Here is a 14,596-nt window from a genome sequence, read left to right as displayed (position 1 = left end):
GAGGAAATAAAAACGCTTGAGATGCACATACAGGCTCATGACAAAGGTATTAATCAGCTTTCAGGACAGTGTACAGTAATGGTGTTTGTTATTGATGTTAATGATAACCATCCAACAATCACCATTACATCTCTTAAGACTGCTGTAAAGGAGAACGTTCCCTTAGGAACAGTTATAGCACTTGTAGGAATCAGTGACAGAGACTCAGGAGATAATGGTATAGTCAACATAACTATAAATCAGCAATTACCTTTTGCATTAAACAAGTCATCAGATAAGCATTTTGCACTCATAGTATCAGAGCCTTTGGATAGAGAGAAAGTTTCTGAGTATGACATTACTTTCATTGTCACAGACAGAGGCACGCCTCCTTTGTCTGATAATGAAACAATCACTTTAGAGCTCCTGGACATTAATGACAATGCGCCCCTATTTCCAAAATCATTCTATACTATTCCTGTGATGGAAAACAATGGACCAGGATCTTTGCTGAGTTCTGTTGCTGCAGTTGATCCAGATCTACATGAAAACCAGTATTTGGTTTATTTTATCATAGAGAAGGAAATAGCAAACACGTCCATGTCCATGTTATTTTCAATCAATCCAGAAAACGGTGACCTTTATGCACTAAAAACATTTGATTATGAGAGAGAGAAGGAATTTCTGTTTCATATCGAAGCCCGAGATTCTGGAGTTCCTCCACTCAGCAGTAATGTGACTGTCCATATCATCATTGTGGACCAGAATGACAACACACCAGTTATTGTGTCTCCATGGAGCGCACAAGGCTCTGTGGTTGAGGAAGTGATTCCAAGATCCATTGATAAAGGACACCTGGTTTCCAAAGTTATCGCCATTGATGGAGACTCAGTGCACAACTCTCGGATCACATACCAGTTCCTACAGCTTACGGATGCTACGCTGTTCAGTCTGGACCAATACAACGGGGAGATTCGGACAATGAGAATGTTCAGCTACAGAGATGCTCGTCACCAGCGCATGGTTGTTCTAGCCAAAGACAATGGAGACCCTGCTCTCTCTGCCACCGTCACCATCAAGCTATCGACTGTGGAACAGGCCGTTAAAGTCTATTCTGACACCATGGAGGTACCTTTGGAATACGACATCTTCTCAGACCTAAACCTCTACCTGGTGATCAGTTTAGGTGCAGTTTCATTTCTCTTACTAATGACAATATTGGTCACCATCGTGCTGAAGTGCCAGAAACCAAAACCCACCAAAGCGGCTCCTCCTGTATGTAGGAACAGCATCATCAGCCAGAGGAACTCTACTATAGCGGATTCCACCCTGATCTCCAGTGATGCCTACTGGTACAGTCTGTTTCTAGCAGAGACCAGGAAAGGGAAGGTGGTAGTTAGGCAGCCGGTACCCAAGGCTGGATACATCATTTCCAGTATACCCAGGAGCACAGGCCTGACAGAAACCAGTGAATCTGCTGCATCCACACTGCAGGTAAATTTGTATGTTTTTCGTTTTATGGGTGTACAGAAAAGATACTGCTTCAGTTTTCAGCATCTATGGTGTTATCTGCTAGACATTTTATTCTTATTTTTGATATGGTTAGAACTCGTGTCCCACCATTATGTTATAATGTAAAATAACTGCAACAGTTCTATGGCGAGTACCGGAATTTACTCTTCCTTTTTTTAGTAGTTATACTGAAAAATGAAATGGTGTAGTGTATTGTTATTAATAATAAATTTAATTTATATATTAAATTAATAACTTTGTATAACAGATGAACATTTGTCAAAAGCAGTCAGCTTTCCCCTCCTCACTGCATTTAGTTTTTGTGGTATGTCCTGTATTTATTTCGGTTTTGTTTAGTGTAATGTGATAAATCATTCTTTCTTGATTTATCTTCTTGAGCTCTGTGTAGCATTTTCATTCTTCTGTTTGAATTCTCTTCCTTATTACTCTAAGACTAAAAAAAGTTGTATTTTGGTTCTTTCTGATATTTATTGTTTTGTGTAACTTGGGTCACAATAACCAGACTTACTGGCTCCTTCCTGGGATGGAAAATGACACAATTAGAAGGAACCAAAGTCATTATGGCATCACTAGGTTGGTAAGGTGTTAGACAGCTTAACAGTGGACATTATTATTATTGTTGTTGTTATTATTATTATTATTACTATTACTACTACTATTAAAAGTGGCAGTAGTAGTAGTAATGTGAGCGGTTTGTGGGGTTACCGGGTTAGGATGTTGCCTCTGTAATTGGATGGTTGCTGGATCAAATCCTCCTTATTGCTCTAAGACCAAGTCCTAATTTTTGGTTCTGTCTGATATTGATTGTTTTGTGTAACTTGGGCCGCAATGGCCACACTCAAAAGCTTCTTCCTAGGATGGAAAATGACAAAATTAGATGGAACCAAAGTTAGGATGGCATCACTAGGTTGGTAAGGTGTTAGACAGCTTAACAGTGGACATTATTATTATTATTATTAGTAGTAGTAGTAGTAGTAGTAGTAGTAGTAGTAGTAGTGCTACTATTTGGAGTAGGAGTAGTAGTAGTAGTGCTGTATTGCAACTCAGAATTGCTGCTTCTAACAGAATAATTAAATATTGAAATTGCTAACATCCAAGTTTATTAGATACACAAGAAACCATTTTTTAGCAGTGATGTTTATGCTCAAATAAATACATGAATAACACCTGGTGTCAGAATTTGAATTCAAATAAATTTACAGTGGCTCTGTGTTTACAGCAGGTATTCCACTTTCATTATATTTGTTTTTATTATCTAATACGATTATGTCACTTGTTACTGACAGGGAGTGATGCATCTAAATACGCAAATCTGGTTTTAAAAAAGGCGCTGGACCGTGAAAAGAAAGCTATACATAATCTGATACTAACCGCTGTAGACGGCAGAGTCACCGCCAGCATCATTGTTCGTGTGCTGGACGTGAATGACAACGCCCCTCAGTTTGATCGGCAAGTTTACACTGTTAATGTTACCGAGAAGTCAGCAGTAATGTGACTGTCCATATCATCATTGTGGACCAGAATGACAACACTCCAGTTATAGTGTCTCCATGGAGCGCACATGGTTCTGTGGTTGAGGAAGTGATTCCAAGATCCATTGATAAAGGACACCTGGTTTCAAAAGTTATCGCCATTGATGGAGATTCTGTGCACAACTCTCGGATCACATACCAGTTCCTTCAACTTACGGATGCTACGCTGTTCAGTCTGGACCAATACAACGGGGAGATTCGGACAATGAGAATGTTCAGCTACAGAGATGCTCATTGTTCTAGCCAAAGACAATGGAGACCCTGCTCTCTCTGCCACCGTCACCATATTTATTGAATATTTATCAAGTTATCGAATGTGGAGCAGGTCGTTACAGTCTATTCTGACACCATTGAGGTGCCTTTGGAATACGACATCTTCTCAGACCTAAACCTCTACCTGTGATCAGGTGCAGTTTAATTTCTCTTATTAATGACAATATTGGTCAATATCGTGCTGAAGCGCCAAAAGCCAAAACCCACCAAAGCAGCTGATTGATTTCTATAGTCTTGTGTTTGTATTGTTATATAAGTTTATTTATTAGTTTCCTTATGCCCTTTTCTGACACAATCTGAGGGTTTTAGATGATCCAGTCTAGTCTGTGATCCAGTTGTCTCTCTGTACTCTTTTCCAGTAGAAGTTGTCACTGTGGGTTTTACTATGATCACATGAATGCTTAATTAGGTCACCAAGCTCAATGTCAAAGTTATACAGTAGCACCCTCTCCATTGGTGTAAATGTACCCTGGAATCTCAGTAATTCCAACATCCATTACCATGTTAGTACTTTTATCTTCAATCACCTTTTTAATGTTCTATTGGCTTGATTTCTTAGCTAAACAGACAGACAAACTGATTATATTCATCCCCAGACCCGGAGAAACTGGGTTATCCTGATCAAAATGAGGTCATCAGCATGGGTCCCGTGGTGTTTCTCAGTTTCCTGCTCTGGTGCAGGGACCCCTGAGTCGTGTCCAAACCATCAACTCAGAGTAATGCTTGGTTAACCCTTTTTTTACCATAGTCATCTTTTACCAGGTCATAAATGGTACGTGGACTTTCATTTTTGATCGTTGGCCTGTTCTTAACTACTGTTTATGCCACCCATTTACTGGCAGAAGTAGCCCTATATCAGGGGTGTCATACTCCAGTCCTGGGGGGCCAGAGCCCTGTGTAGCTTAGTTCTTTCCCTGCTCCACCACAAATGTTTCAGCTCAAAAGCTGTGTGGTTATCAACACAAGGAGTTAAATCAGGTGTGTGAAACGAGGGGAAACCCAAAGATGTGCAGGACACCAGCCCTCCAAGGACTGGGATTTGACCCCCCTGCTGTATAACTTTATTACCCCGGGCTGTTGTGGGTTTGGGTCAGATGAAGGCTACAGTATGTTGATAGATTTGCGTGGCATAAAATTCTTAAATATCATTCAGTACCGTACTCCATATGCATATACCTGTCGGCATCACTCTGCCCCGCGGTATATTCTGTGCTCAGAAGCATGAAATGTGGAAAAAAGTGGATGTTTTTTTCATGAGATACGAGCAACATTTTCTTATTGTTTCAATAGAGGACTTACTAAAGTAAAAATACATATTGTTGTGCTTTCAGAAATTGTTTTGTATGCATCATGTTTTACTTTAGCGTTAAATTATAAAGGACACTACGGTTTTTGTACAGAAGATACAGGGAGGGCATAGAATGAAAAAACAACTGTTTCAATAATTGTTGGACTAATATGATTATACAGATATTTGAACCATTTTTTAATGTTCTTTTTCCACTTAATTTGAATTCACATGCACATTTAAACTAAACATGCAACTTCTTTCTATGTGAAACATTTTTTTTGTTTATGCTGGTTATTTTAAATTGATTATTAAAGATAGAACATTAAAGCATGCCTAGTAGGTGTATATAATCTAAATACATCACTCTGGAGTTACTTGGAAGCTCTACAGTTATGTTTATAATTGCTTTCTGCAGTCCAGTACATGTGGGCATGTTGAGTTGCGCTGTCAGATCAACCATGATCCAAGTTGCTGTGACTTCTTGCAAAATGTAATGGCCTGTCTAACATTATACAGCATTGTTCTGTGGATATTTTTATGTTCACAATTTAAAAGGTAAGTTTACTTCCTGTCTGTTTCGGTTTGACCTATATGGTATTTTCTCAAATGCTCCCTCCCGATTCTGTTCCACAGGTCCCCTTTCTTCACTGCAGAGATTTTTTTCTGCACTTGTGGTTAAATGGGAAGTTTGTTTACTGGGATCTGACAGCATGCTGGTTCCCCCCACCTTGCTTTGGGTGGTATCGCCCACTGAGCCTCATTCAAACAGTGACCAGAAAACCAGAGAGGCTCCTGCACATGAACTAAGATCCCTTTGTTACTGTTGTAATGTGAATATTAAAATCATCTTTTCTTTTTCTATTCTAAGTACTCAAAATGAAGGAAACCCGATGCTGCAGGTATGGTACACTGAATCTACAGAGGCACTTGAATGATGTAAACAAAATATATATGTTTTGTGTTTGATTTTGATCGTTTTTTGGTGCACTTTTTCTATTTTCTCATTTTGACTGCATCATGGCTTGATCTATTCTTGTTCCATTTTTCACACCCTAGACCACAGAGTTAATTTATGATTGCCTATACGGGCTGGATACCTCAGCCTAACCTAAAGAATCAGATTTCAGTCATGAGACTGAAGCCTCTCTTCTTCTCTGACAACAGATTAGACAAAGGAAACAGCCTCCTTCTGATTCAGTTTATTAGGGGCCTGCACCGATATTTGTTCAAACACACAGGATAAATGTGAATCAATTTAACATCCATGTCATGGTTAAGGATAGTATTTTTAATATGGGAACGGCTGTGGCTGCAGTGGAAGCTCATGCAGAGGTGACTGAAGGCCTCTTTGACCCTTATGGTTGTTTTCCACTGTGTGACCTCTGACCTACATGACTCTTTAACCACGAGCATTCAAGCCTATTGTTAATCCTTTGAAAGGCAATCCATGATCTTCAACACAGTTGTGCATGTTTAGTAATGTATGTTGTTTTTTCTATTTGGCCCCGTATTTGACTGTTCTGTCCAAAGAGGAGTTTCTTTCTGTTTGTCCGTGTTTTTGATTTATTCTTAGAGCACTGCATACAGACGCCATTCACTGTCTTCCGGGATGTTAGCAAACTGCACACAGCCCCACTAAGAGTTACTCTGAAAGCATGATGCTGGATGTTAGCCTCCCACACTAATACATGGACGTCTGTCTGACAGCAGTAGTGTCACACACCTGCAAGAGTCAGGTCCATTAAAGAGCTTCCTTTGGTCACTGCATGAATAAGGTCCAAACTGGTACTGATAGTAATCCTGATTGGTACTTGGTACAGTAGGAAGTTAACCACTTACCTTCTGTCTTTCTCTCCCTACCAGTAAACAAACCTCCACCAACAAAGAGAGCTGTCAGTGGGAGGGGGATTTAACTCCTGCCCCTGTTTCTGTCTCTCTCTCTGTCGGCAGGCCTCCACCACCACCAGCAGCAGCAGCAGCTCCTCCTGAGGCCTCCTCCTTCCCGTCGTTAGTGGTACTCCATCAGTCACCTCCCCCATTCCCGACAACGTGCTTGGAGACACCTCTGACCCCTCCCTTAACCCCCCCCCCCCCCCCCCCCCCCCCAAAGGAAAAAAAAAAATCCCAAGCTACAGCATCCAGTGATCCAGCACCACTGTCATCTCCTGCCCCTAATGCATGACACTGCATGGCAACACCGTCTGGTTGTCACCAACACTACCCACCTGCATTCCAGTGACAAGGGTCAGGAGCGTCTAGCTCGGTGGGAATTCATGAGCATGTAAATCAAACCATAGAGAAGGAAATGAGGGTGTGAACACAGAACTTCAGTTTTTCCACCAAATCTCAGTCCTTTTCTGTCATACCTGAAATGCGTATTGTAAAATAGGACAAAAGGGAAAAATTACTGTTTTGTGCTGCATGGTTTTGCTAATTATGGTTAGTACATCAAGAGTAAGTATGAGTATAGTAAAGAGTCCCTTTTCATTGATCTTGATGGCAAAATGGAAACGTGAAAATATCTCATTGTGCATAACTTTACCTACAAACCACTGGGAGTTACAAGGATGTTAGATCAGTCGTCTTGCAACATGCAGGCCCAGTGAGGCTGAATCCCCTCCCTCCCCTGCACCCCCCCAGCCACCTCCACCACCCCCCCACCCCCACCCACAATCTCCTATCAATGATGCCACCTTTCTTACCTACAGCTTCCAGCCCGTGGGATGAGTTTGTGTTGTGTGCACATATATATGTATATGATACAAAGTACATGGTTTAAAGGGTGAACGGGACAGTTGGGGGTGCAATGGTCAGAACGAGTCCAGAACACTCTGCGAGGAAGCGGCCTGGCCGATTACTGAAGCTCTGTCCTCATGCCAGGAACTGATTTCACACCTGCAGTCACCTGTCCTGTATCAGCAAGCTCCACATAAGACATTAGCCTGGAATACGCCTGATATATAACCAACTTTCCACCCAAATAGTTTAGAACATGTACTGCTATCACTATATTCAGCAGACCTTTGTAGTTGTGATACATATGTTACAGGTACATTAAAGTATTATCTGTTTTATATAATGTGATGTATGCAAAGTTATTACGAAAAACAAGACCAATAGACCATGGAATTTTGCTGACATATGCTAAATATTCTTGTTTTGTTGTTTTTATAACAAATATGACTGATGTAAGAAGGTGCTTTGGTTAATATTTTGACTTTACAACTTCAAATTGTGCGGAAGCTGTTGGTTTTTAGTCAATACTATTTGTGATTTAAAAAGTGGTCATTGTTCTTTTTGTAAGGTACGGTTTGTAAAACAACATTTTTGACAAATGTCAGACTTTTAATCAGAATTACATGTCAATGTAGTTAAAGTGTTTTAACACGAGTTTTTCTTTGAAGTGTTTCCCCTCTCTAGTGTCCTCTTTCCAAGGTGAAAGGAGAGATGATTAGTTAATGATCTAGTTTAACATAATTTCCACCTGATCACTATTTCCTGAACCCTATAATATGTAGAAGCAGTAAGCAGTAAATGTTGGGCCACAAGTGTTCAGCAGCAGTACTAACAGTATGAACCAGTTAATAGAAATAACCATGGCAACAGCTATGATGAAAGCTTTGTTGGCTACAGTGCAATTCTGTCAGTATAAATCCCCTCTACACCTAAACTGCCATATAGAAAACAGAATTTCTCTCATTATGGCCCATAGTGTCCATTAATTACTATTATTATTATTATTTATTAATACCTTTAGCTGTAAGGCATTTTCTATGAACAGAATATGGTGCTTTGTGTACAGGGCATACAGTATGTATATGTGAATAGCTTATGGGGGATGTGGGTGGGCGATCGTGATTTGTGTGTCCGTGTGTCAGAGAAAAGGAAAAGAAAAACAAAAGGGAAAGATTTATCAGTTAAAATGTAAGTGCTGCAGCAAGAAATGTAGAAGAGCAAACGATTAATTAAAATTAAGTTTAAAGCGGAAAAGTAAAAATGCTTTTTATGCGTATATTTATATATTACAGACACCAGTATTGTTACTCGATGCTGAAATCTTCAGTTCTGTCAAATCAATCAGAACCACATGCTTTCAGTATTCTGGCGCACTGTGCTCTGCCAGTCCCCTGACAGTGCATGTGTGTATCTCAACAACATGTTGGAATAGTTCTGGGACTTAATGTCCGCAAAGCATCTGATTCCTGCAACCCTCAGTGTTGCTGCCTTCATTAGATCACCAGAAGACATATCAGTACAAACTTCAAATGTAAAATTTACTAATGAGAAGCACATTTGAATATTGCCTTGTAGACCTGGAGCAATCCACCCTTTTGTGAAAAATCTCTTGAACTATCTGAGTCTAGTCTAGTCTCGCTTAGAGTGGCCTCCATGGGTGGGGGCTCCCTTTTTCACCCCTGCTGGATATCCTGAGGGATAAATAGCTTCATCCTGCTCAGAGCTCAGTATCCAGTGCTGTTTAAAACAACCAATAGTTTGTACTGATATAGAAAAAAAACGTCATATGGTACTCTTCTTAATGTGGCCCCTGTGAAAGTGCATTACACTATAAAACAGCATCCACATACTGTTCTCCACACAAACCACCAGACAATGAATGGATGGGCAAAGGAATGGAAAAGCAGCCCAGGTGTTGCAAGATCAGACCTGGGATGAAGTAGGAAAGAGATGCTTCTCTGTGTTGGTGGAGAATTACAGAACCTGAGTAACTGGGGCAGGTGGAGGGTCCAATCCTGCACCGGTTCCATGAGTGATGATGTTTTATGTGTACAGATGAACAGATATGTTGCTAGTACAGACTGAAATAAGACTTTTTCTGTCACGTTTAAACTCAATTTCCACTGTAAATATGATTGCTGTTACTGCTTGTCAATGCTTATGTGAGAATAAAAGCTTTGAACAGAGACCACTCCCATTCATTAGTGTGAGAGGAGAGGTTTATCACACATGGCTGCCTCCCTGAGCTCCCATTGGTCTATATTCTCTCTCTTGTTACTGTAGTGAGAGACCTCAATTCAGGATTCAGGCTGGGGAGATAATCAAAGCCTATCGCCCAGGGCCCTCTAAACCATTATCATTGAGTTATATTCTCTAACTCCATATAAATAAAATTCATAATGGGGTACCTTCTTTAACCTAGTGTTGCTGCTCGAGAATTTTCCCCTGAAAAATATCTGCTCTTATTCCCTGCAAGCTACTGTCATACCAAGGTGTCTAAAGATGACAAGCCGTTTCTCTGTTCTCTGAGAGATACCGTTATGTGTTTTTGTAAGTGGGTCATGGATATAAATAACACTGGAGAAAGGATGTGTGCTAGGTACAGATAAATGTGCCCTAGGTGGAGAAATCCTAATTTTCTGTGCTTATCATTTTTATGCCGTCTCTGAAGCACCTTCAGAGCAGCCCTGAGAATTTACATGCTGTAGCGTCATTATGCAGCATGACTTCACATTATGCAGGAGAGACGTTCCATTTTGCTGCTGCAGCTGCTTGACTGGAGCCTTGCTGTTTCCAACACACTGTGTTATACATCAGGACACGCTACGGAAAAGTGGAGATTGTTACACACATTAGGCAACAGACAAAAAGACTGCTTGCTTGAAAAATACCCAGAAACAGCTGTAAACACAATAAAAAAAAATTTGCTCCCATCTGACATCATTTTAGTCTTAACTTGCACTGCAAAATATTTAGAGCCCTTATTCCATTCTTAGAGAATATCCCTGTATCACTTTTAATCTATTCCTATATTAAATATGTAAGATAATGCTGTCTGCCTTACTCAATGTTTAACTTTTCAGAAAACAATAATTCCTTTTGAGACAATGTGATTGTATTTAAAAAGAAAAACATGATTCTACCACATTTGTCTTACAGGTCACCAGTCAACATAAATCATTCAAGTATGAAATTTAAATATGCAATTAATGACACTAATTTTCAAATGAAGCAGGTTCCAAATGGCATGTGTATTGAGGGAGGAAACTATTAAAATTGCATTCATTATCAGTGAAAATATATGCATATAAAAATTGCACAAAGTATTACACATATTACACAACAGATGGGTATCGTGCAATTATCAACATGCAAACATTTATTACTCATTTCCACTCACATTATTGAACATTTGACATTTTTGTCAGACAGTATGAGGCTGTTATATTACTGCACAGATGCTGGTAACATAAATAAGTATAAAAGCCCTTTAGACATGCATCAAATGAGAATTATTTAAAATATTATCTCGTTATTACATAGCAAAGACACCAATGCACGTTTCCTCAATGTTAGAATAAGTTTTAAAAATAAGCATAGTAACTACACTACTGATAGAAATCTATTCACACACTTGAAATGAAATGTTTAGTGATCCATGTGTACAATGATCACTCCTTTACGCATTACAAAATCAGCTTCTAAATGTGAGTACAGATTTCTCGTGCCTGCTAGACAAAGGACGTTTTTACCAATGGTATAAGCATAATGCAATTAAGTCCTAGCACATTAATAGCTAGTAAAAGTTTGGTTAGAAATAACGGGTAGCTGCTTTAAGCTCGCGCAATTCCTGCCCCCCCCCCCCCCCCCCCCTTCAAATCTGCGTTTTCCCAAGGACACGTCTGCCTCTTGGAAATAAGCACCATGGACGGCAACCCCAGGGATCTGCGTTGCCAAGGAAACCGCGCGCTGCCTGCTTCTGCTGACTGCGGGTAATTTTATATTTAGACCGGATATTCAATTTGTCTGCTGGATGGCAGTTACACAGAGCAAGCAGACATCTGCTTCTTAAGTAGCATAAACCACTGTAATAATTTAAAAATCTACACAATCAAGGGTAACGGTTTACATAAATGTAATTTTTAAGGCTGCGGTGGCTCACTATTAGTTTCGGCATGTGCCCACGTCTTTTCACTTGAAACCGTCCAAGTAACAGATTATATATCAAAGCCGTAATAGTAGTAGCAGTAGTTGTTGTGTTTCATTTTATTTTAATCTAAATCCACGAACCTCGCAAGAAAGCAATAGGCCATACTTATGCTAATTCCTTACCACAGTATGTCATCATCCGATGAGATTTCAAGGTTTCGTATAATGTTATTTCTAGATAATATTTAATTTGTAAATAAAATATTGTTTGTGATTTAATAACTGAATAATATATTGACCTCGTGACGTCAGGGTTAATATGTCAAGCGTGATTCTTCAGACCGAAATAAATTCTTACTAGCGCCCCACGCCGAAATCATGCAAAGATGGAGGACTGTACAGAAATCTTTTCAGGTAGCCTAAGCTGTATTAATATATGTGCACTGTTATTCTTGCCTACCCATTTAAGAGTGAGAATAAAGTAACCTTATTATTGGGTATAGACTGGGAATTCGAACTACATTTTATGAGGAAATGAAAAATCTTTTCTCAGTTGAAGATTGCGTTCACAAACGAAATGAAGAATTTGAATATATAAAGATACTGTATTATTGCTATTATTTACGGTTTACCAAATTACGGAACATTAATTAAACATCCGGATACAGAACTGAAAAAGGAGGGACGGTAAATACTCGCGCAAACAAGACGATGAGTACAAATGTTCTTCAGATGCATTGCCGTTTGTCACAGGATATGATAAATATCCGGACAGTTTATGGCCATCCTAGGGTAAACCCTCTGTCTTATTTCTGATATATGGTGTTCATTTAAACTGTGCTGTTACTTGAGTGAGAACTGCGGGTTTCCTGGCACGATGAATTAAGAAAAGCTTAGCTTTTAATCATGTGATATTGCCTGCACGTACAAGCTGCACTTTAGCAGAATCGCATGGTGTCACTGTTAAACGAAAAAAGGGCTGCTTCTTCCTCCGGTTGTATGTTAGACGTTTGCTGGGTAGATTAACACGTTTGCTGGGTCGCTCATTACAACAAAATTCGGATTCCGTAGTTGTTTGATATTTGTTTAAGATTTTTTAAAAAGAAGAAAATGTTATTGCTGTCCACAAATAAAAATTATGAACAGTTTATTCGCCAAACATATCAATGAATGTTCATTTATTTTCAAGCTGTACTGAAGTACTAGATATTGGGTTGAAATAATAATAAAAATCGACCCCCTGCTTTCCCAATGACTAATAAAATGTTTGCTTTTATACGATCTGATCCTTTTTGAACATTTTTCTGGTCAAGCTGTAGTTTCAGGTATAGCAAGACACAGAATGAGTCCCAAATTAGAAAAAGATTCCATGCACAACCACAATTTACCTTCACATACTGTTTGATTAGAAGATTTTCTTAAGCATGAAACAGTGCTCCTTTAATATTCTTCTGAGAACAGTAGAACAATGGTTTGTTGCAAAAAAAGCATGATTTTCCCTGTATAGATATTGTTCAGTGTAATATTTTATAATGTTTGCCTCATATTCACTAATTATAAGGGCAAAAGACTGTCCTGCACTGTGCTATAGTGAAATTTACTGGCTGCACACACCCATCTGTGCTGAAGGCTGGTATTTGAATTGTTCCCTACTCTGGCACAGGGAGGCGCTATAGCTGAAATGCCAGCAATAGGTGGTTAGAGTGGAATAGCTGGAAAACCTTTATCCATAATTCTATGCAATGCCATAGCACTTTATGGGTAATGGATGCATAACTTTATGGATGGACATTATAGAACTTAATGCATCCATGTCCCTTACCCGCTTGTCCTATGCAGGATTACTGGTTATCTGGAATCTAACCCAGAAACTACGAGTGCAAGGCAGGGCACAACCCAGCCTAGTGCTAATTAATATGGTTTCTCCAGTTTAGTCAGATTGGACCACAGTGTGTCGCTCTTGTTCCATAACATCAAATATGTGCAAGGAATTTGTGCACCCCCCCCCCCTTCTATCCACAACCCTCCATTGTCAGGTTCCTGCGTTACTAACTGAATTGTTATCAGCCCATCAAGATAAGATTAGGTTAGCACATTGTAAAGTGCAGTTGCATAGTAAACTGGTTAACTCATTTTTCGTATCAGCATACTGAATGGGTAATATGTTATTCAATCTGTTTCAGTATTGTATGCTACAGGCTGTAGGCCTATATTCTTTACACATACAAAGCCTTCAATTTTAATGTCCATCATTAATGAAAAGGTTGAAAAATGGACACTGGCTATACTTTTTCTTGAAATGATTCTTCCATTATTATTTGGTTGCCAGAAAAATACTGATTGCTTCGACAATGACGCTTGCACATCGTGTGAATATTCTTTTCCTAGTACTGTGGACTTTTCTCATCGACCAGCCATTGGGATAGATTGCCTACACTGTGTTTGAGGAGGTAAAATTGGGCACATCAGTGGAAAACATTGCCCAAGACATTAACCTTAGTGTTAGGGAGCTGGAGGCTCATGGCTTTTGGATTATTTCTGGGTCTAACAAGTAGTATTTTGGGGTTATTCTGGAGTCAGGGGCATTGTTCATGAAAGATCAACTTGACAAAGATGATACTTATCCAGACGTAGCCTCTTACTCCGTCCATTTAGAGACTTTAGTGAACAATCTGCTGTAACTATATAGAATGAAGATAAATGTATTGAATATTAAAGACAATTTGCTTCTATTACCATTGTAATCTACACAGATCAATTTTAGTGAAATAACTGCACCGGGTGTGTATTCCACTTTGGAGAACGCACATGATACAGACATTGGAATGGATTTAGTAAAAACATATTGCATGGATCAAAAAAACAAAATGTTTCGGATTTGTAAACTCAGAGTGACAAGAAAATGTTAGTTAACTAGTGATGGGCAAAATGATTCTTCATAAACTATTTGCTATATTTTTTTATTCCACTAGATGGTGCTCACTGTTCAAAAAAAGGGCACTTATCATGCCTCAAAGCAAACCAAGAGCACCATCTAGTGTGGTCAAAAATACAGCAAATGGCCCATGAAGCCTCATTTTGCCCATAATTTTGCCCATTATTG

The 14,596-nt window shown here is 39.3% G+C and overlaps 1 protein-coding gene across 6 annotated transcripts in view; it reads left to right on the top strand.

Annotated features, from left to right (window-relative positions):
* LOC111859794 (protocadherin alpha-C2-like) overlaps positions 1-9,530 on the top strand; it is a 39,788-nt gene extending 30,258 nt beyond the window's left edge. For 3 of the 6 annotated variants that reach the window (XM_072717512.1, XM_023842799.2, XM_072717513.1), the window contains exons 2-3: positions 5,477-5,507; positions 6,559-9,530. In XM_072717512.1, the coding sequence (XP_072573613.1) occupies positions 5,477-5,488 (12 nt within the window). In that variant the 3' untranslated portion in view covers positions 5,489-5,507; positions 6,559-9,530. The remainder of the gene's footprint in view (positions 1-5,476; positions 5,508-6,558) is intronic. The other 3 variants (XM_072717510.1, XM_072717514.1, XM_072717511.1) reach the window with 1 other exon arrangement.
* Positions 9,531-14,596: the final 5,066 nt, after the last annotated feature.

This window comes from Paramormyrops kingsleyae, chromosome 10, assembly GCF_048594095.1.
Source record: "Paramormyrops kingsleyae isolate MSU_618 chromosome 10, PKINGS_0.4, whole genome shotgun sequence".
NCBI classification, from domain to species: Eukaryota; Metazoa; Chordata; class Actinopteri; order Osteoglossiformes; family Mormyridae; genus Paramormyrops; species Paramormyrops kingsleyae.
The sequence above is the reverse complement of the archived record's forward strand: the minus strand, read 5'-3'. Positions and strand labels throughout refer to the sequence as shown.